We start from the raw sequence: 21,285 nt of genomic DNA on the forward strand, positions 1-21,285 counted from the left end.
ACCTAGGAACAGGGAACATAAATACAAGCAAAGGCACTAATAAGATACATGTGAGGCAGATGTACTAGTCATATTAAGTAGACCTGAGTGTGTTGAGGCATGAATATTCTAAAAGCTATGATGATTTAGTTTTTGTCATGAGAAAGGATGAATGTATTATACAATATGGTTTGTCTATGCACCTGTGGGAAATGCAACATATATGTAAGTAAATTTTACAATGCAGGATTGAAGTTGGCCACTTTAATTAAAAGTATTTGAAAGCACAGATCATATATTTCACTAGCTTCTTAACTGTTTTGCCATTTCTTCATTTGAGTAATTAAAAGCAAGAATGTGCTTTAGGTAATGCACCAGTAACAAAAGGCCAATGGAGAAATATGCCTCTGCCATGTAGTGTCTTAGATTTCTATATAAGCTTTTACATTTGTTTGCTCTAGTAATCTCCCTCCTTGTGATCTGTGGCCTAGGAAAATGTGGTTTCTGAGTATTTCAAGTAAAAGTAAATTAGCTCTTTTATAATTCAGTCAAGAGTAAAGTGTAGAACTTCAACACCCATTGATTCTTTAGGATCCTATTTCATTTAATTAAATACCTTTTTAAAAAATGTATCATATCTATGTATTTCATGGGATTGGGGCCAAAGTTAAATCTTGTCTTAGTGGGTAATAATTTCTATTTGTGATTTTAATGAAGATTAAAAATATACATGAAATTTACTTACAAACTAGTATGGGTGGTTGCAGTGAACAGTTAACAGCTCATGGGGGTAAAAAAAGAACAATTTTTAATGCAAATAAAAGCTTGACCTGGGCCCAAATTATTGCATTGAAACAGAAATTTGTTATAGTAGCTCCTGAGTCCACTGCTGTGTTACAAAATGATAATTCCCATTTATAAAGATGACTTTAAAATGAAGTATTTTCAGCAGCTAAGTTATCAAGTCAGGAAGGAAATAACTGCAGAAAATTTTCCATCAAAGATATAAGTAAGATTGATTCATATAATTATCTCCCTATTTCCAAATAAGGCTTAACCACTACCTACCAGTTAAAGAGCATTTATCAAGTCTTGAAGCACTTTCCTGTTCTCCTATATACTCAATATTCAGTAAATTCTCACTGTAAGTGAAATTTACTTCTACAGTCACAGTTAGTAAATGGTAGAACTACAAAGGTAGGAAGGATTCTGATTCACAGCCATTCTCCTATACTGATAGTTAGTTATTAACATCTTTGAAGGTTGTTCATTCCTACTTAATACTTTTGATTTCCATGATTAGCCATTAGCCTAAATTGTACAAGAAGAGAATATCCATATGAAACTCTGAAAATTAGCATTGTTACAGAAGTACAGTTGTGGAAAAACTTGTAAAAAAGATCCAGAATGACCAGAAAAACCATGTTCCATTTCAGTACTTAATCTTAATGTATATTTAATAAACCAAAATTTTGCAATAAAAATCTTTATTTCATATAAAATTAATATTTTAATTAGGATAAAGGAAACATTTTCATCTTGAATCCATTATTTCACATGATTTATACCACAGATAATTACTGTATGATATGAGTTCTTGACTGTCATTTGAGTATTATGCCTACGTGCTTGTGGGAAGCTTCTGTAGCCTTTTCTTGCTAGGAATTCCAGTTCTTCTGAATTCTTCCCTTTCCTTCAGGTATTCCATTTTGCATTCTTCATAAAAGGCTGGATCATTATAGCTACAAAGAGAACATGAAAATCTTTTAAAGGTGAATGACTTTCCAAGCAGTCAATCTTCAGAAGCAGACTTCAGTAATAGTCACAAATTCACTGTTAACATGGTACCAAACCAATGAAAGCAATAAAGACCTAAAGATTTTTTTTTTTGGTACTGGGGATTGAACTCAGGTCCTTACCTTGCAAGGCAGGTGGTGGAACCACTGAGCTAAATTCCCGGCCCAAGACTTTTTTAATGTATTTTTTATCTGACACACAAAGCATAAAAATTATACATGTTAATGAAAAGGTTTTTTTATATAATGCTGTCACAGGACACAGCATTGAGAAAGACAGCTGCTATCCTTGAGGAGTCTATGGTATAAGAGGGTGGAGACTAGACTACAACTACGTGTAAAACGTGCTGTAAGAGAAATGTGACCGAGTATACCACAAAAACAGGAAGGCGGGAGATAACATGAAGAAATGCTTAAGTTGCATTCTGAAAGACAAATCCACATAAAGGGTACATAGACAAGGAAAAACTGGATGCATGAAGTACAAGTGGAAGTACTATAGCAGTAGATGCACATAACAGAAAGGACCTGAGATAATCATGAAAAGTACAAGGACCAAGTCATGACAAGCCATATATGCAATACAAAGAACGTGAAATCTGTCCCAAGGGCAATGAGCATAATGTAACCAAGCACCTATGGGATCAGTTTTGTGTCTTAGATAAATATGACAGCATGTGCCATAAAGGCCAAAAAGTTCAAAAAAGAATTCCAATAAACTTAAAATAACCCAAGCAAGAAATGAGGCCCTAGGCAAATGAACAAACTGGAATGAAGGAGGGAAAATAAGGATTTGGTAAAATCTGGAAACTCAACAGGAAATCACCAGAGTTGGGGAACAAAGACAACTTAAAATCTAGAGAACTGTATGATTCACAAAGATGCATAATGTGAGAGGACCACAATGGAACTGAGTTCAGTTTGGGACCTCAAGAAAGAAGCAAATAAATACCACAATCTATAGTAATTTAAATACATGGATACAAACAGCATTCTCAGATTTAAGAAGAAGGACAACCCAGAGAAATAGCAATTAAGGAATAGGTTAAGGAAGAAAAGGTTGAGAAGTACAGAGAAATGTATGAGAAACTGGAAAGCATCATCACAAGTTTTAAGTTTATAGTTCAGAAGAACTTTAAAAAAGGGATAGCCAGAGGAGGGTGAAGTGAAAGATCTATTTGTTGGATCTGGCTATACCTAAGAATCTCAGAAATCAGATAATAAGATATTCAGGAATGAATGAAGGTGAGAAATAGAAATATAGGAGTCTAACCACTAATTTTCAAAACAACTAAAAAGAAGAGTAATGGTTATATTCATGTTACGGGATTTCAGTAATTAATAAAGCATTTATTCAAAGATGAAATAAACATTTCTTAGGGCAGTGATGATGTTGGAGCTCCAGTGGCACAATCGGTTAGTGGCGCAATTGGTTAGTACTTATACAGGACAATGATGATGAACCTTTTAGAGATGAGTGTCCAAACTGCAACCCAAAACCCACTTATTTATTGCAAAGTTCAACACTGCACTTAAACCCAAATAGCTTTTAGCTTAGAAAAAAAACCTCATAAATTTAACATCTTTTGTCTTAAAACACATGTGCCATAGGTTTGCCACCATTTGAGGGTATTCTGAAACCTAATGTCAAGCAAAATTTTCTTTCATAACTTTACATTTACTCTTAGCAAATCTCACAACTTTTGTTCCTTCACTGATTTTTCTCTCTTCCAAACCATGAGAAGTAGCTTGCTCTGACTTCCCAGTGCCTTGTTAAGGATGAACTAAAACCTGTTCTTTCCTCATATTTTAAAGGAGTAAGAAATGGATGGTTATTCAAATGACTGATATTCAGATAAAAATTTTAAAATATAGATGTTATAAATAACTAAAGCTCAAAAAAAGAACATTTACTGAGTACCTACTTTGTGCTAGGAACCACAGTGAAAGTGTTAACATAACAAAATCACTCCAGGTAAAATTATCCCTTCTCACAGTGAGGAATGACCCAAAGTCACACAGTTAGCTTAGCTGTCTCTGAGCTAGAAGCTAAGTCCAGGTTGTCCCCTTTCTAGCCTGTACACTTGTCAACGCTGCTCTAAAGCTGCCCATTTGCAGGGAGGGGCAATGTGTCAAACTAAGAATAACTTACTATTGATGACTGAATCAGAAGTGAAAAATCCATCAACAAAAAAAAACAACAAATTGATTGCTCACTAAACATCTAGAAATGGAAGAACAATTTATCACAGAATGAACGCATCCTACAGTAAAGGGCTTAGTAGAGCTCCTAGCCCATGGATAAGAACTGCTGTTAGTATTACTAACTTGAGAAAAAACATCATTTCTAAATGGAGACATGAATTTAAATATATAATCTCTGAAATCCTTTCCAATTTCAGCATTTAAAAACTTGTGTAAGTTTTTGAAAATAACACAATTTGTTATTATAAATAAATAAGGCATTCAGATGAACATGATTTATTTAGTTCCCTAAGAAATACACCATACTGACATATATGGCTCACAGGCTAGAGGAACACAGTATATAAAGGAAATGAGTGCTTGTTAAAGATTTTATAATTATTAACAATACTTAAGTAAAATATTCTACAATTTTATTTGTCAATGTGGATAATAAAATGTAGAGAGATAAAACAAAACACACATGCATTGAAAGAATTTTGCACACTTTCCCTTAGTAATTTAAGGAGCATCTGCCAGAGTGAAGTGTCAAAGAGTTGGCTTTGGGATCTGCATGACAGATTGGTGGACCATAATTCTAGGTATATTGGGTGGGTCATGGAGGTGTGGCCTTGGGCTTTATGTCTGGTCCTTCACTCCTTCTCTGTCACTGTTTCTCTGCCTTCTGTTCAAGAGGAACTAAGTATCTTTGCTCTGCCACACCCTTCCACCATTATGTTTCTGCCTTAGAGCCAACCAACTATAAACTGCATCTCTTTAAAACCTTAGCCAAACTAAACCTCTCCTCCATTATGTTGTGGGTGTTGATTATTTTATCTAGCAATGAGAAAACTGATCAGTACAGAAAATGTTACCAGAGATGTGAGGTCATTGTTAAGACTGTACTTGACCGTGTAATTTAAAAGGCTTTGGAACTCCTTTTCAAGACTCTGCAAAGGTTTGAGATAAAGGCTAGAGAAGCCCTAGAATTCTGTAAACAGCATGAGTGCTGATAGGAATGCAGATAGTAAAGGCCAGGCTCAAGTTTCAGCTGGGAATAAGAACTCCACTGGCAATTGGACTAGAGGCCATGTGTGCTACACTCTGGCAAAAAACCTATCTACATTTTACCTATATCCTGAGATTGTAAAAGACTGAAATTAAGGATGGTAGACTAAGCTGGTGGAATAAATTTCAAGATAGCCCAACATTCAGAGTATGGCATGGATACTGCTAGCTGCTTTTAGCCAGATATATAGTACTACTTGGGCAAAAGACAGAGCAGAAAAATTTGAAAGATTTAAATTTTGACCCAGAAGAAACCATGTGTAAAGTAGAAATAAAGAGGTATGGCTGTTGAAGAGATTAGTGCCATTAATAAGGAACCAAATACTCTGTACAGGGACAAGAAAAAAAGATGCCTTGACAGCATCTCAGAAATCAGCAAGCACCCACTACAAGCTCAAAGGTACAAAAGTGTAAATCTTTCAAGTGAGAAAAGAGGCCGTGAGCCCCCTACTAGAGAAGGGTCACCTAGGGAACTGATTCTTCAGGATTCATTTCACTGTGCTTAGCCATCTAAGCACTCAAGAGGCTGCTGTCATGGCCAATCTACTTCTTCAATTGGCAGCAGACTTTGGCATCATCCATGTGATGCTAGTTCTTTAGGAATGCAGAATGCAAAGAGTTATGAGGTCAGAAAAGCTTCCACATTTTAAATGAAGCCCTGGAAGCCTAGGCAAAAAGCCCCTGAGTGGGCCATGCATGAGGCTGTGGGAATAAAACCAAAGGTACAGTGGAAACTCGAGCATGTTGAAAGGCCAGGAAGTGAAACATCTGCCAAAGAAAGCTGCAGGCTATGAGTGGAGCCAGTCCAAAAGTAAAGCTGTATGAGCTGCAGCCAGCAAGGCCATGGTGGGTAGGACTGCTCAAGCCCTCTGGAACTCACATCTCACAATTGTGTTTCTTGGATGCTGGATATGGAGCTGCAAATCCTGCTGGATTTCATCTTACATTGGTCTTATTCTTTTCTACTCTCTCACCCCAGTTCTTCCCTTGTGGAATGGGGTTATTTATCCTGAGCCACTGTACCCTGGGATTATGTAATTTGTTTTTGATTTCCACAGATGTTTATAGCTAAGAGTTTGCCTTGAGTCTCAGAAGCAACTTTGACTCAAATTTTTGAAAAAAATTTGAACTACTGAGGCTTTGGGGAATAACTTACATTTCTGATTGTATACAGGAGAGTTATGGTTATATTATGTTAGGTAGAATTATGAACTTGCTATTGTCTTTATTTAGAGATTAAATATGTATGGTTTGGGTATGAAATTTGCAAGGGGTGGGACAGGGGTGGTTAGAGTAAAGGAATGTTAACTTGAATGACTTTGGGATCCACATGAGGGACTGATGGAGCACAATTCTAGGTATATCTGAGAGGTTGTGGAGATGTGACCCTGGAATCTATGTCTGGCCCCTCACCCCCTACTCTCTGGCACTTTCCTTGCTCTACTTTCTGGCCATCATAAACTAAGCATCTTTGCTCTGCTATACCCTTCCACCATAATGTTTCTGCTTTGGAGCCAGCCAACCACAGAATCAATTCCCTTGAAGCAGGGGCCAAATTAAACCTCTTTTCCTTTAAGCTGTGGGTGTTAGGTATTTTGTCCAGCAAAGATAAGGCTAATACAGGACTATCATGAAATATTAGTGACCATATTAAAATATTTTAAAAATTTAACTTCAGAAATCTAAATTTATTTTGTATCTTTCACGTGATTTACTGCAACTATTGTAATAATCCAACAAATCAAAAGCCTGGAAAAGGTTTCAGAGATAGTCTAATTCAGTTTCTTTCCATTAGAAGAAATAAAAATTGGAATACATTATACTCTATAAATCACCTTATTTCCAAAAAAGGATTTGTAAAATCATGTGAAAAAACCATGTTTTTGTTTGCTGACTTCATATTTTTAATCAGATACAATGCTGACAAACATAACTTTATGATAAAAATCCTTTCAATAAACAGGTTTTTTATTTTACAAAGATCTTCAGCATAGTGAAATTTTGGACTCAGGCAAGAGTATGAGAAATTTGGCTGGGGGAGGTACTGAACATATTACGTGTGATGAATTAAATAACATACTATTACACACACACACACACACACACACACACACACACACACAATGAACTACTTACTAAGCAGTTAGACATTCTTTCAATGCAGAATTTTCTTTCCGGCATTTTACTACCATCAGAATTCCAGAATCTTTGCAACATTTGGTAAAATCTAAAATAAATTTGAAAGAAAAAAAATCCTTATAATTACATCAATATAATAGCTCTAAGATATTCATTTAACATCTATTACCTACATTGTGCAGACACATAGTACATGCTCAATAAAAGATATGTACACAAGTAAAAGGCAGAATAAGATAAGCAGAATTCACTTTGTAAAAATAAATGAGATTTGAGGGAAAGAGAAAGTATTTTTGAAATAAAGGTTAGAAATCTTCCTGGAAACAATATAGAAACCAACTAGTATATCTAGTAGGGAAAGAATACATTCTAGGGGACGTAAGTAAGAAGAGTCAAAGGAGAATTGTTTCTATGTACTGACATATGGTGTTCAAGTTTTAGTGTATCTTAGCAATATATGTCAGAGCTGAAGGATCCACAGTTAATGGTATCAAAGCATCTCTCTTCTTTCAGACAAGGCTGCAATGATGCTTTAGTATCTAATAATAGAACTTCATTTCATTTCTCAAGTCAGCTCTGATGTCCCACAGATTTCAAATGGTTTTCTATTAAATTTCCAGCCTAGTAGCTTACCTTTTAAATTGCATTGGCCTATTTGGTATCTGCTTTTTCAGGACTACCAACCCAGAAAAGCCTGGAACTATCTTCTACTCACAGCTGAGCCACTTGCTACTCTGTCTTGTGTTAGTTTCTGGTCAGATTCAGTCTTAACATTATCTTTCCACAGAACAAGGTCTTCTGCTCTTTACCTTTCGCAACTATCCTCTTATACTATTCTGGTCCTTCCTTTTGGACCACTGGCTATTCATTCCAGGTTTTGCCAACTTCTAATCTGCCCCAAGGTAACCAGCCTTTTCAATTTCAAATCTTAAGCCATGACATCATGTTCCCACAGAAGCTGTAGGCAAAAGTATTTCCTCAGTATCTTTTATAACTCCTTAAATCAAAATTCTTAAAATTCCCTCTTTTCTTGAGCTATGTACTACCTATATTGAGAAATATAAATTATTTTTAATTATCTTATAGTAAGCAGGTAAACTCAGGAATTTCCATAAAGCTACATAACTATAATATGTAACAAAAATATTTTTAAACAAGTAACTGAAAATACTGATTTTTCTTAACCAAGTAAAAAAATCCTTAGGGAGACTTTACCAGGACAAAACCTCTATACCACAGATGTTTGTATCCACTGAAACATCAAGGCTATCACCTAAAAGAAAAACGGGCAAAATAGGAACAAAGACAAAGGATACAAGAGAAGACTTTAATTCAAATAAACTGGCTGAAAACTTCTTTAAGAGAATCACCATATACAATAGTGGTGACACACAATGAACTTGATTCCCCTACAGCACTTTCAACTCATTATACCTACACCAAGCTAGTTCACTCAGATAACGTCTAGAAAGATCATTGGCATCACAAATTTTGCCTAATGAAAATATGCTAGTTGACCAAACCCCAGCCCTTTTCTGGAAAACAAAAACAGAAAGGTTATTATCAAAAGTCTACTTTCCAAATATAACAAACCTAACATTTTTATTGACTTGAGAAATTCATAAAAGAATGCCTATACATTCTATTGTTTTAAACTGTGTTCTCCCTAATATGAAATAAAATATCCTTAGTAGGAAATTGATGGAAGATAACATTTATAGGTTCTGATCACACTAAAGGCATAGTCTATATATTTTCACACTTTTTCAAATCTCTTCAGGAGTAATTGTGATTGATCTGGAGCCTCAAGCTGTTTGTAAGGTTTCTGTCACTTGTTTAGCAACAAGATTTTAATGAGGATCTTTCTTTCATCCTACATTAGCATATATTCATAATAGGGATTTGCTAATACTACCAATTTATTTCTGAAATGGTATTTTGAAACAAATTTTACAATTACTTCCATCTTTCAACTTTATGTTAATAAATGGTCTATATACCTGATTCAATAATTTAATTCTAATTTCCACTAGAAATTATGAAAATAAAATTTCATTCTATTAAATAAAACTTAAAATAATACAAAAGATGATCAAACACTAAAGGTAACAATATGAAGAGATTAAATTATTCCAAAGCTTAAAAAGTGTACACTCAAAACATTTTTCTTTAAAATATTAACAATATAAAATTCTATATTTTTCAAAATCATTTCTCTAAAAGAAACCATTTAATATATAATTAACTATTGCTGATAATATACTTTGTTATAATAAAATTTATATCAAGAACATCTCACAAATTTTTTAAAAATGGGCAAAATAATCTATATTGTAATTAAGTACAAGTAATCTATATAATGTATAGTTACTATGATATGACATTCTGGGAGCTTTCACATAAAATTAGTAACAAATAAATTACTGAAATTATTTTTAACTTATTTAATTTACAAAACTTTTGAGTATATTTTAATATTTAATAACCCCTAGAAAAAGCTTGCTTAAAGTTAGAGGTAAGCCCTTATGGAGCAGTTCCACGCAGGGAATTAGAAATATCAGACAGTTGAACTTTTACATTCTTCACTGCACTGAGTCAAGTTCCATACAACATACTTTGCAAATACTGTTATCCAATTAGATCTAAAGTTAGCACTCACTGACAGATGACAATTTTAAAAGGTATAAAATTAAAATATTATTTCATATCTTTGACTAAATTCACTCCTTTTATCTCCATTAATTTATGATTTTTAAAAATTTTTTTCATAACTATCTTTAGAGACAGGACTTCTTTAACTTTTCAGTAGTTTACTTCCTTAACCATTGTTTACAAAGTGCCTATTTTTCCCACATTACAAAAAGCATATTTAGATAACAATATTATGCACTATTTTAATATATAAGCTTATGCAGTATTTCTATGACTACATAATCATCTTGCTAAATCTCACTTTTAAATCAAAAGCTTCAAATTAAATGAAAAATATTTAGGAGGTCCTGCTAATTAAAAAACATACTAGATTTAAAAACCATTCACATTCATAACATATCATTTCAACTCTACAAATAGAAATCTAAAGCACAAAATTCTTCACATAAAACTATCCATCTAACAATAGAAGAGACATACTTTAAACACAGTGTATAAAGTTCCTTTGAGAATTTATGGACTCGTAAGAGATTTTAAAAATACAGGACTAAAAATGATGCAATTTAGGGAAGGCTGGATGCTGACTTTTACTAATATTTCCCTTCAGACAAAGATACCTGCCACTTTAAATTTTTAATGTAAATTATAATCTAAAACTAAATTTTCAAAAGAAAAACCTATCTTTTACGTGAAGACTTCTGTAGCAAACAGTCTAATGTCAGGTCCCTGAAGATGATGCCTAAGTGCAGTGCCGCTCTCAGTAATCATCCCTTCTGGAAGCTGTGAAATACAAAGCACCTGAAGACAACAGGAGGTTACCCTTAGGTTGGAGCTCACCAGTTTCACACGCAGTGATGAAGGCCTGAACTAAGGCAGAGACAATGAAGACAAAATTTTATCCTTTCCTTTCCAATGACTGCTCAGCTGAAGAAAACTGAGACCACAAAGCACATTATTTTGGATAGCTAACAGGATGAACAAAGTTTTTCATGATGTTCAAGAGAAGGATTTTTGTAATCAGTATTGAATTTACATACATTAGTTTGTAAAATTTAGTAACAAAACGTAGATCTCTTGCAACTTCTCTATCAATGATCCCAGCAATCTATTGGAAAGAATCTAGTCCAACCTTTAGACAATCTAAAGTCAAGTATTATTAACAATTCCAAACTGGATAAAAAAGTTAAGTTCAATTAAGCTGAAAAAAAGTATCAAGGAGTCATTTCCAGCAAACAACCTAACTCAAATGAAATAATTGTGGATTATTCCTCAAAACATTTACAAAACTTATATTTCAAATGGAAAAATATGCAGAAACAAGCACTTTTAACAAAAACATACATTGAAATAGTGGCTTCTTTATTGTGCTCACATCTTTAAAACTGTTTCATCAGTTTCCAAAGGCAAATATCCCTGTAGATGAGAAATTACCAAATCATGTTGTTACCTTACTGTGCAAGAAACAATTAATTTGTAAATATTACATTGGTTTTTTGTTTAATTTCCAAAGCACAATGAAAAAAAAGTCACATTCCTGTCTTCATGGTCCAACAGTAAGTGGCTACTCTTCACTGTATTTAGTGTAACTATGTACTAGATACAGTTCAGTGAGTTAATGTTTTGTATTAGATGATTTAATAAAATTAAAATAATCTTTTCATATATTCTTACTACTCATCCAGAGTCTCATAAAATATCATCCATGCATTCATTAAACATTTTCAAAGTATTTACTATGTGCTTAACACTGTGATTGCTAAGGTTTATGCTCTGTGGAAGTTAAGAAAAGTTTCCAAATATAGACAGTAATTTAAAAGTTCTAACACTTGAGCTTCATACCTACTCTGAAGGGAAGGTTAGGCGGAATGCTGTGGAAACACAGAATGGGAACCCCAAACATATTCAAGAAGGACTTCCCATGTGAAGTACTTTTAAACTAGTATCTATACTAGGTTGGCTAAAGAAGACTAGTAGTATTCTGGACAAAGAGAGGAGCACAGGAGGAAAATGTCTAGTGATTAACAGGCAGGGCATATTACATAGAATAATTCAGAATGGCTATAACATTTGTTATTAGGGTGTGTGTGTGTGTGTGTATGTGTGTGCGTGTGTGTGTGTGATGGAAATGAAGTTGAATAAGAAAGTCATGTATCAAGTATGACCTGTGGGCAGTGTTAAAATGTTTAGACTTTTGGCAAAACCCGGTGGAATACACTTGTAATCCCAGCACTCTGGAAGACTGGTGCAGGAGGATCACAAGGCTTAGAAACTTAGTAAGATTTCAAAATAAAAAACAAAAAAAGGCTGGGGATATTGGTCAATGGAAAAGCCTTGGGTTCAATCCCCCAAACAAACCAAAGTTTAGACTTTCTCCTAAGTACAATTGAAGGGTTTTAAAAAGTAGAACAACACAATCATATTTTTTTTCTACAAAACAGTAGGCAGGAGAAATGGGGCTAGAAATACTAAGAAAACTGGTTAGGAAATTAGTATGATAATGCAAGCAAGCTAGGGCAAGGGGCTAAAAAGGGAGAGGGAGTGGGAATGGGCAGAGTGAAATGAATACAACTAAAACTGAAGAAAACTAACAGGATTTGGAATATAATTAATTAGTCATGACGGTAACAAAGGAAGTAATCAAGGATAACTCTTAAATTTCCTGTGTACATGATGGCATAGGTTGATGACTTACTGAACACCAAAAAGCAAAATGAAACAAAACAAAACATCTATGTTTTATATCACACCCACACCCAAAAAGGAACAGCATATGTAATCTTACTGTTTTGTCAGGAGTCAGTAGAGGAGGATGACAATGAGTTTAGGGCACGTTCAGCTGGGAGGCCTGTGAAACATTAAAATGGAGCTGTCCAGAAGGCAGTTAGACATATGTGTCTGAAGCAAGTCTGAAGATATTGTCTAGATACTAGAAACTTATTAAAAATAATGAGAAGACACTCTGGGCAGCCCACTCAAGAATACCAATATTTAAGTGTCTAGGAGAGTGAAAGACACTTGAAAATACAGAGGACTACCTGGCACCACAAGAAATCAAGGAAATCGTGGTGAACTACCTAGCACCACAGAAGTTAAAGAAACCAGTGTTGACCCTCAGTACATAATCAAGGTGTAACAGATATAGTTTCCCTTTTTCAGTTTCTTCCATGAGTAGTTCTAACTATTGCAGGGATGATTTTCAGGACTTATTCTTTCTTAGACGGCTTAAAAAAAAACACCCCAAATTAACATACTTTAATATACTAAAAACTTTATCAGTTATCATAAAGGTTTGCTGGATTTTTGTATAAAGCTGAGACATAATATAGAACCTAATGATGTTGTTCTTCCTATATCTTGAAACAGTTTATTATTTCACCCTAGGAATTATTTCATCATGACTTTTCAGTTATTTCCAACTGAGAAAAAAATGACTTATGAAATGATGGAGTTTCCTATAATGATACAATGAGATAAACCATTATCACATCACTTTTTTTATTCTGTTGATCAATGTATTACATCATCATTCAGGAAGATATAAAAGTAGTTTTTCCTTTTTTTAGAAAAAGCTTTCATTCAACATACAAAGACTCGAGGGCTTTTCTCTTTTCTTTCACTATGTTAAATAGAATGGTAGCTCCCAAAGATGCCCAAGTCTTCATTCCTGGAACCTATGAACATTTAGGTTACATAGCAAAGGGGAATTAAGTTTACAGATGAACAAGCAGCTCATCTTAAAAGAGAAATTGTTCTGGATTATTTGGGATGCCTCAAAATAATCGTAAGTGGAAAAGAAGAGAAAAAAGAAAAGAAAGAAGGGAAAGGAAAGGGAGGGAAAGAAAGGAAGGGGAGGGGAGAAGAGAAGATTGCTTTCAAGATGGAGGACTGGGAATGAAGAAACAAAGACCGGCCCCCAAAAACAAAGACAGCTGATGAAAGCTGAAAGAGGCAAAGAAATGGACTTTGCCTTAGTCTCCCACAAGGAACACAGCTTTGCCAGGACTTTGATTTCAATCCAGTAAGGCCTATGTCAGACTTTGGAACTACAGACATGTAATATAACAAATTTGTCATTTTAAATTACCAAGTCTATAATTTTATACAATAATGTACTAATAAAACTAATACACTTCCACAGGGAAAAAAAAACAAAATGACTAAAATATGTTTCACAATTATGAGATGAATTACAAGAAGGCAAGGAAGCCAATAGCAGGACTACAGACTTACTGACTTTGGTGAAATTGATCGTATAGGCATATAATCATAGATGACAAATCTTCAACTAACAATATCCGAGACAAATTTTCTCAAAAGCAAGAACTGACAAATATATTTTTAAGGACAAAAGGAAATACGGTATTCACATCCCACCTGTCATTCAACAGTTGGGACTCTTCATATAGTATTATGTAACAAAAACATGTACTATACTGTTGTGCAAATGAGACATTCTTTCATCTTTTATGACAACTGTGTGCTAAAATATACTTGAACAAAATGTCAAATACGGGTGTGTAAGCAAAGACATTTAGGAGAAAACAGCATTTATATTATTAATAAGTCTAAAAATAAAAGTATTTTAAAATCAGGCAAAAAAGAGTTTCATCCTCATTTCAACAAAATTATGAGTTGTAAATATTTTCAAAATATCGTATTTTAAAATTGCAAGTACAAAAACAGAATTAATGGTAAAGTAGAACCTATTAGAGATGTATTTTAAATCTGAAGTCAGAATCTACAAGATGGTTACATTTTAGGCGCATGATAAGCAGCCAACTGCTTTTAAAGGACAATGGACAAGTACAAAACATTCATAACAAGTAAAACATGGATAAAATTTTGGGCTTGCAATGATAAAATTTCTAAAGCCACTATTCCTTTATTCTTTCATAATTTATTTACATGTACTTTAAAATACAAAAACTAAACAGTCTATCAGATGACCATTTCTTTGGCAACAGTTTGAAGGAAGGAATGGAACATGCTGCTAAGATATCTAGTAAGATGAGGAGTAAAAAGTTCCATCAGATTTCACATTAAAATTTTCGGCCATATTACTATTCAGAAATATTTCTGATTCACATAATGCCAAGGAGATTACAGCAGCCCAAAATTCTTCCTTATCTCTGATGCACCAAATATAGCTTTTATTTTCAAATTTCTAGGACAATTATCTCTCTAAATCAAGTGTTTATTAAATACAAAATGTGGTTCCTAACTTCAATGTGTCTGTAATATTGTGACAGACATGAGAGAATCCAAAAATAGCAAATAGTTGTATCTTTAACAGATCTTGAGGGTTAGTGACCCTCCAAACTTATCCGGTGTAATACAGTAGGCAAGTGTCACACATGGCTAATGAGCAAAGGTAAAATATACATTGGGTTTTGACAGCTTAGAGTAAAAAAAGGAATGTAAATAATTAATTTCTACAGTGACTGTATGTTAAAATGATAGCATTTTGGGTAAGATTAAATAAAATATAATACTGGAGTCAATTTTACCTTTTTAATTAATTTCATACTCAAAAATGTCATTAGTGGGGCCGGGGATTTAGCTCAGTGGCCCGATGCTTGCCTTGCAAGCACAAGGTCCTGAGTTTGATCCCCGATACTGCAAAAAAAAAAAAGTCATTAGTATAAATTTATACACACACATACTGGCTAGCATCATATTCCTACTGTCTCATAAAACCTTCTATGATGATGGAAATATTCTCTCCACTTTCCAATTGTAGAGCCATTAGTCACACAGGCTTCTGAGTATCTTCTGAGCCACACAAGGCTACCCTAATTGAAGGATTCAGTTTTTCATTTTAATTGATTTTAATTAGATTTAAATACCAATGTACACAGTGGCTATCAAGTTAAATAACACAGATCTAGACATTTTTACTTCCCTAAACTTCAGATGAGATGCAAACAGGTAGAGGGTGAAGATTTGGTGCTTGCTTTGAATCTAAGATCATTTTAGGCTTTATTATCTTCTGTATCTTTCCTTAAAGCATCCTCTATTCTTCTATCCAGTGATCCTTTCTAAGCCAATTAAAATATGTAAGCAAAATAAAATAAGGAAATAAAAGCTAAAGTGCTATAAATAATCACTCAGGAAATTTTACCTGCTGGGCTAACAGGTGAATAAATAAATAAGAAAACTAAATGAGTTAAGTGTTAAACTTATAATTCTAATTTTTTACTCGGTTTGACTTTTTAAAAAAATCACCCTTATATTTATAGTATGATTTTGTTAAATAATCTCCTCCATTATTTATATCTAATTTCTTTGACAGAGGTCTAAATTTTTTATACTGTTCATCAGGGTTTGTATTCAGAATTTGTCTAAAAAAGTTAAAAAAATAGGGCTATAAAACATAGAGGTTTATGAAAATTAAAGTTTGAGGCAGATTCATTATCTCAGTTTATCAGAACATAAATTTCGTGAGTTTAAAATGTGATTCTAACAAGGGAGCACTCCTTCCTTGGGACACAGATCGCTTCTGAGAAATCAAAGGCCAAAGATGGATTACTCATGCCAAAAAAGGGTCTTAAATAATTTTTAATTTATCCATTAAAATTATTTGGGTGACTTTTTCTTGTTTTTCTGTTTTCCTATGTAACTTCATAATTATTTTTTGCAAGATATTTAAAATTTTCAGTTACAACAGTAACAGCATGATAATGGCAACTAAGGTATACTGTATGCTAACTATGTGCCTGACACTACACTAAGTACTTTAGGTTTATTAGGTCACATGAATTTCACAAGAATTCTACCAAATAGACAGCATTATTACCTTCTTTTGCCGGAAGTGGAAAATGGAACTTAAATAAGTTACATCATCATTCCAAGATCACATTTTTAGCACAGACTGTCCTAGAATCAACCTTTCTATTCAAGGAAAATATCTGTAACTATTATTGAACTCTACTCACTCACTTCCATATTGAGAACACAAGTAAAAATTCTACACATAGAAAGTCTAAGTCCACAGAATAGAGACTTAATCCAGGCCATTTTTTTCACATGAGGTCCAGAGTTAAGACCTAGAAAAAGACCACAATGGCTTAGTACATTCTATCACTGCCACGGGAAAAAAAATAATGTAGACCTGATTGATGATTTTTCACTAAATGGCAACTTAACAACCTTCTAAAACAAGATAGTGTTAGGTATTTTAGCTTTCTGAGTCTATATCCTGTTCCCCACAACTAATATAAATATATTAAAGATTTTAAGAATTTCATACATTAGAAAGTAGTGTATCCAAACTAAATAGAAGAAAATGCTAAATTTTGTGTTTCAAATTTTAAGTGCTACTACGAGAAAAGTAGATATTAACAAAATCTAATATGGCCAAGCAAAGTACCATATCACTCTACCTTTTTAAAAAGACTACATGAAAGAAATGTCCTAGGGTCACTGAAGAGTTGAATCTATGAGATTAATGAAAACAGAGGTGGAAGGTTTAAAAAGTGACAAGGCAGGAGAATTATTAAGTGAATGAGTCCTGGTATACCATACATTTTTTTTTACATATCCCCTCTATATTCATCACAATCTTCAATATTAAAGATTACTTGTTAATAGATACTCTACTGACCAAAGCAATTGACAAAAAATATTGCACACATATTTGAACATGGAGACTTTTGTCTTCTGTGCTATGTCTACTGGGTGATACACCATCTCCCATACACTACAACAAAGAGAAAACAAAAACAGGATCACTGTATCAATTACTTCAGTAAAGCAAGTAATTAATTTACCTTCTATGCTTTGTGCTTTTTCATGCTTGAAAGTGGGTCAAGGCCACTTTGGAGATAAGTATGGGCTTACAGTGACCTTTAAACACCACTCATAAAAGGTGCTGTAAAGGAGCAGCAGCCTTGTTCTGATTTTGTAATCAAAAAGGTTACTGAGATGAACCTTAGACCTTAGATGTCACTTAATCTAAACTCCTAACTCGGAAAGTCAACTTGCTTAAACACTGTGGTGACAGAAAACTTCTTATGTCAAAAAGTAGCCAGATCCACTACATGGAGGGGTGGGGGGAGGAGCCTTACAGCCTGAAAACAATTAGAAGTCTGATGTTATCTCTTCATCAAATACTATTAAAAAGAGCATTAGTGTTTTTTCTCTTCTCCTGGCTTAAAGCCAGTTTGACCATTACTGTCTACATTTTGTTGGATGTGGTTTCCAGATTACTGACAAATCCGTCACTCTCATAATGTTCTGATTTGTCAAATTTATTTAACAATTTTGCTTTAAAACAGCCTAGTATCTCCCAATTTTTTTTTAAAAAAGCATCCATAAAGACGTTTTTAAAATTCAATCCAGAATATTCATCCCATTCAAATATGTATCTGTAGATAGAGATATCTTAACAAAAATAAGTAAATAAGTAAACAGGTTTTCATTTGTAGGGAATTATTAAGAGTATAACATATCACCAGCCAGTCTTCCTCTGGTCTTTTCTTACTTGAAACAAAAATATTTTTACATAAGTTTGGCTTTTGGTCAAACGATCAAATCTAATTCATTTACACAAACTGCTAAAGTATAAACACTGTACCACAAAATAATATATAGCCATTAAAATAGTAGACTGGTGGGGAATCATCTCCAAGATTTTTTTTTTCTTTCCCCTTTCTGAGACAACATCTTGCTGTGTTGCTGAGGCTGGCCATGATTGCCTGGGCTTAAGTGATCCTCTTGCTTCAACCTGCTTAGCTGGGAATACAGGCGGGCATCACTGTACTCAACAATCTCCAAGATTTAAAGTGAAAAAAATAAAATACATTAGAGAATATTTTAGAATATTACTGTTTCTGTTTAGAATACACACAAAATGTGTGTGTGTGTGTGTGCGTGTACAAGAAGAAAATGGCTGTGGAAGAATAGGTAAGAAACAAGCAAATGTTTATCTCACAGGAAGAAAACTGGGCATCTCTGGGGGACAACAATTGAAGAAACACAATTGTAATGTGTTTTGATACCCTATACATCTTACAAAATACTTCATAAAAAGAAAAAAAAAAAAGAAAAGAAAGACTGACTGTGGCTTTAGGCGCAGGAGGGGACGGACTGGAGTCTAGGTAAGAGTAGTCTTGACTTTTATGAGGAGTAAAAAGGGCCAGCAATCTATTTTTTTCCTAAGAAGGCCCTACTGCCTGAATTGCTGTTAGCAACATCTTGGTGGGAAGCCCCATTACACCTAAGAGCTCCTCATTCATCACACTTTAGGGATGTTTCTGCATGTATAACTTAATTTCATTAAATGCTAATTATTCTCAAAAATATATTTGGACATTGCTTTTTACAAAATGTACAGCTATATAGGTATTTTTCCTCTTAGGTCACTATCAAGTGAAAAGCATTATTCCTAGGTAAATTGACACTATCAAAAGTCACACTGTTGGCTTTCTTTTAATTTAACACAGTCACACCAACTGCCAAAATGGAAGAAATCTGACAATAATATGTGCTATCTTGCTAGTAAATAGGTATAGATTCTCAGTTGTATAGAGAATAAGGGGGACTAAAAGACATGTGAAGCTAAATTTAATTAGACATTTAATAAGTATAGTATCCCTAGTTAACAAGGCAAATCGATCCTTTCAGTTCTGGCTGCAGTTTATTTAAAGACTTTACAATTTTACTACTTAAGTGCAAGTCCTATGGAGGTGTTATCTCACCATTTATATTTTCACAACACTTATGATATTGCTATCACACTCTTAAAATAAATGAAAAGCCCATGCCACATTTCAGACCAATATAATGCTACAGACGCTATTTTTATTACTGGAAATAAACACTAAAATATTTCTGTATTGCTCACTTTAATATAAAAAGATAAAACTAAGATTTTTTAAGTCCTAAGTATACTTGAAAAGCAAATGTTTAATCACTTCACTTTAAAATTAGGCTCAAGGAAATAGAATTTTCTGACAATAGCATTTCATGACAAAATTATTATGCTTTTAATTTTCTATTAAATTGTGATTTATTAGCCTTCTTCTTTAAAGATTAGTTGGTATATAGAATGAATTTAGTGGTGCATTTAATGAGACAGGAAGGTGGAAGGATGAATATGAAGATTATTTTACATTGTAGTGAATGAGCTATTTGATAATTCTAACATAGTCCAAAAGAAAGCTTCTCTCTAGATTGATCATGGTTCAGTTAACATCACTGAATATCTAATACCTCCAACTCAATTAATTCTCACCTGATTAAGATCAGACTGATATTCAAACTAAATCATCTCTCCAGTCAAGTAGAAATCAATATTTCTGATTTTACTTTTAAATTACAATAGAAAATAAAATGCATTCATTTTCAATATGCCAAGAGTAGCTTTTCTATTCTAGTCTACCATGGCATGGATAACACAGTTGATTAAAGAATTATTCTAATTTGAGCACCAATATGTAGCAGAATCTGATTAATTTGAACACAGAGATAGAGTAAAGTAATTAAATATATCTTATATAGGGCAAACAGAAAATTGACATAAAATAAATTTGACTTCTTTAAAACAAACCTCACTATTTATCAGCTCAAGTAGTTAGGAACATAGTTTTATTAAAGACGGATTACTCTAGAGAAAACATTGTTGTCAGGCACAGATATTTAAAAGGTGAGCAAAGAAACAGCTCTTTTTACATCATGCTCTTTCTATCACCGCCCCTCTGAAAGCATGCATACATCTAAAAAAGAGCAATTATTTATGTATTGCTAGTCCAGAAAAACCAGAACATACTGACCCGTCCTTGTCAAGCATGGGAATTAGTGAATCTAAAAATAACAAAATGCCTGTATTTGTAACTGTTACTACTAAAGAGAACATGAAATGGACTTTGCTTCTTTTTCATTCTTTAATTCTCTTCAAATTAAAGATGAAAAAGCCAAATTATTTGCTGGAGTGACTGCATGCAATGTTTTTGCTTATTAAGAAACTCAAAAGTTTAGATGAAAATGATAGAAAATTGTCAACAATATATTTAAGGCAAATCCCAACTAAATGTACTATTTATTAGAATAGAAAATGATACAATTTGAACAGTACTTAGTGTGTACCAAAGTGCGTAAAATATATATATATATTATATAAAGTACTTTATATATAAAAATAAAATACATACTTACTATTTCTAAACATCACAAAGTTATTAACATATGCTACTAATAGGTGTTACTTAAATTGTATGTGTTTTTTCTGGTGTTTTAGATGTATATCCTTGTATAAAAAAGAATATGAAAAGTGAAGAATTACGCAAATTAATGTCAAAGCATTGATTTCCAAAATTCATATCCTATAAGAAATAGCCATAGAATTTACTCATAGACCAAAACTAAGGCCATAAAAATGAAATTCTGATAAGATATGATAATCTCCAAGACTTTATAGACTATGCGGCTGGGCTGCTGAAGCAACTTGGAAGTTGAGTTATTTGCATAT

At 33.3% G+C, this 21,285-nt stretch overlaps 1 protein-coding gene across 3 annotated transcripts in view; it reads right to left on the reverse strand.

Moving 5' to 3' along the window:
• Positions 1 to 1,449: 1,449 nt before the first annotated feature.
• The window catches only part of Cmc1 (C-X9-C motif containing 1), a 70,943-nt gene continuing 51,107 nt past the window's right edge, over positions 1,450 to 21,285 (reverse strand). For 2 of the 3 annotated variants that reach the window (XM_004857811.4, XM_087181438.1), the window contains 2 exons: positions 7,164 to 7,254; positions 1,450 to 1,721 (listed from right to left, as the gene is read on the reverse strand). In XM_004857811.4, the coding sequence (XP_004857868.1) occupies positions 1,601 to 1,721; positions 7,164 to 7,254 (212 nt within the window). In that variant the 3' untranslated portion in view covers positions 1,450 to 1,600. Of the gene's footprint in view, positions 1,722 to 7,162; positions 7,255 to 21,285 lie in introns of those variants that run through there. The other variant, XM_087181439.1, reaches the window with a different exon arrangement.

Source organism: Heterocephalus glaber, unplaced genomic scaffold, assembly GCF_053883595.1.
Source record: "Heterocephalus glaber isolate CG9 unplaced genomic scaffold, H.glaber_assembly_v1.0 deba00001472, whole genome shotgun sequence".
NCBI lineage: Eukaryota > Metazoa > Chordata > Mammalia > Rodentia > Bathyergidae > Heterocephalus > Heterocephalus glaber.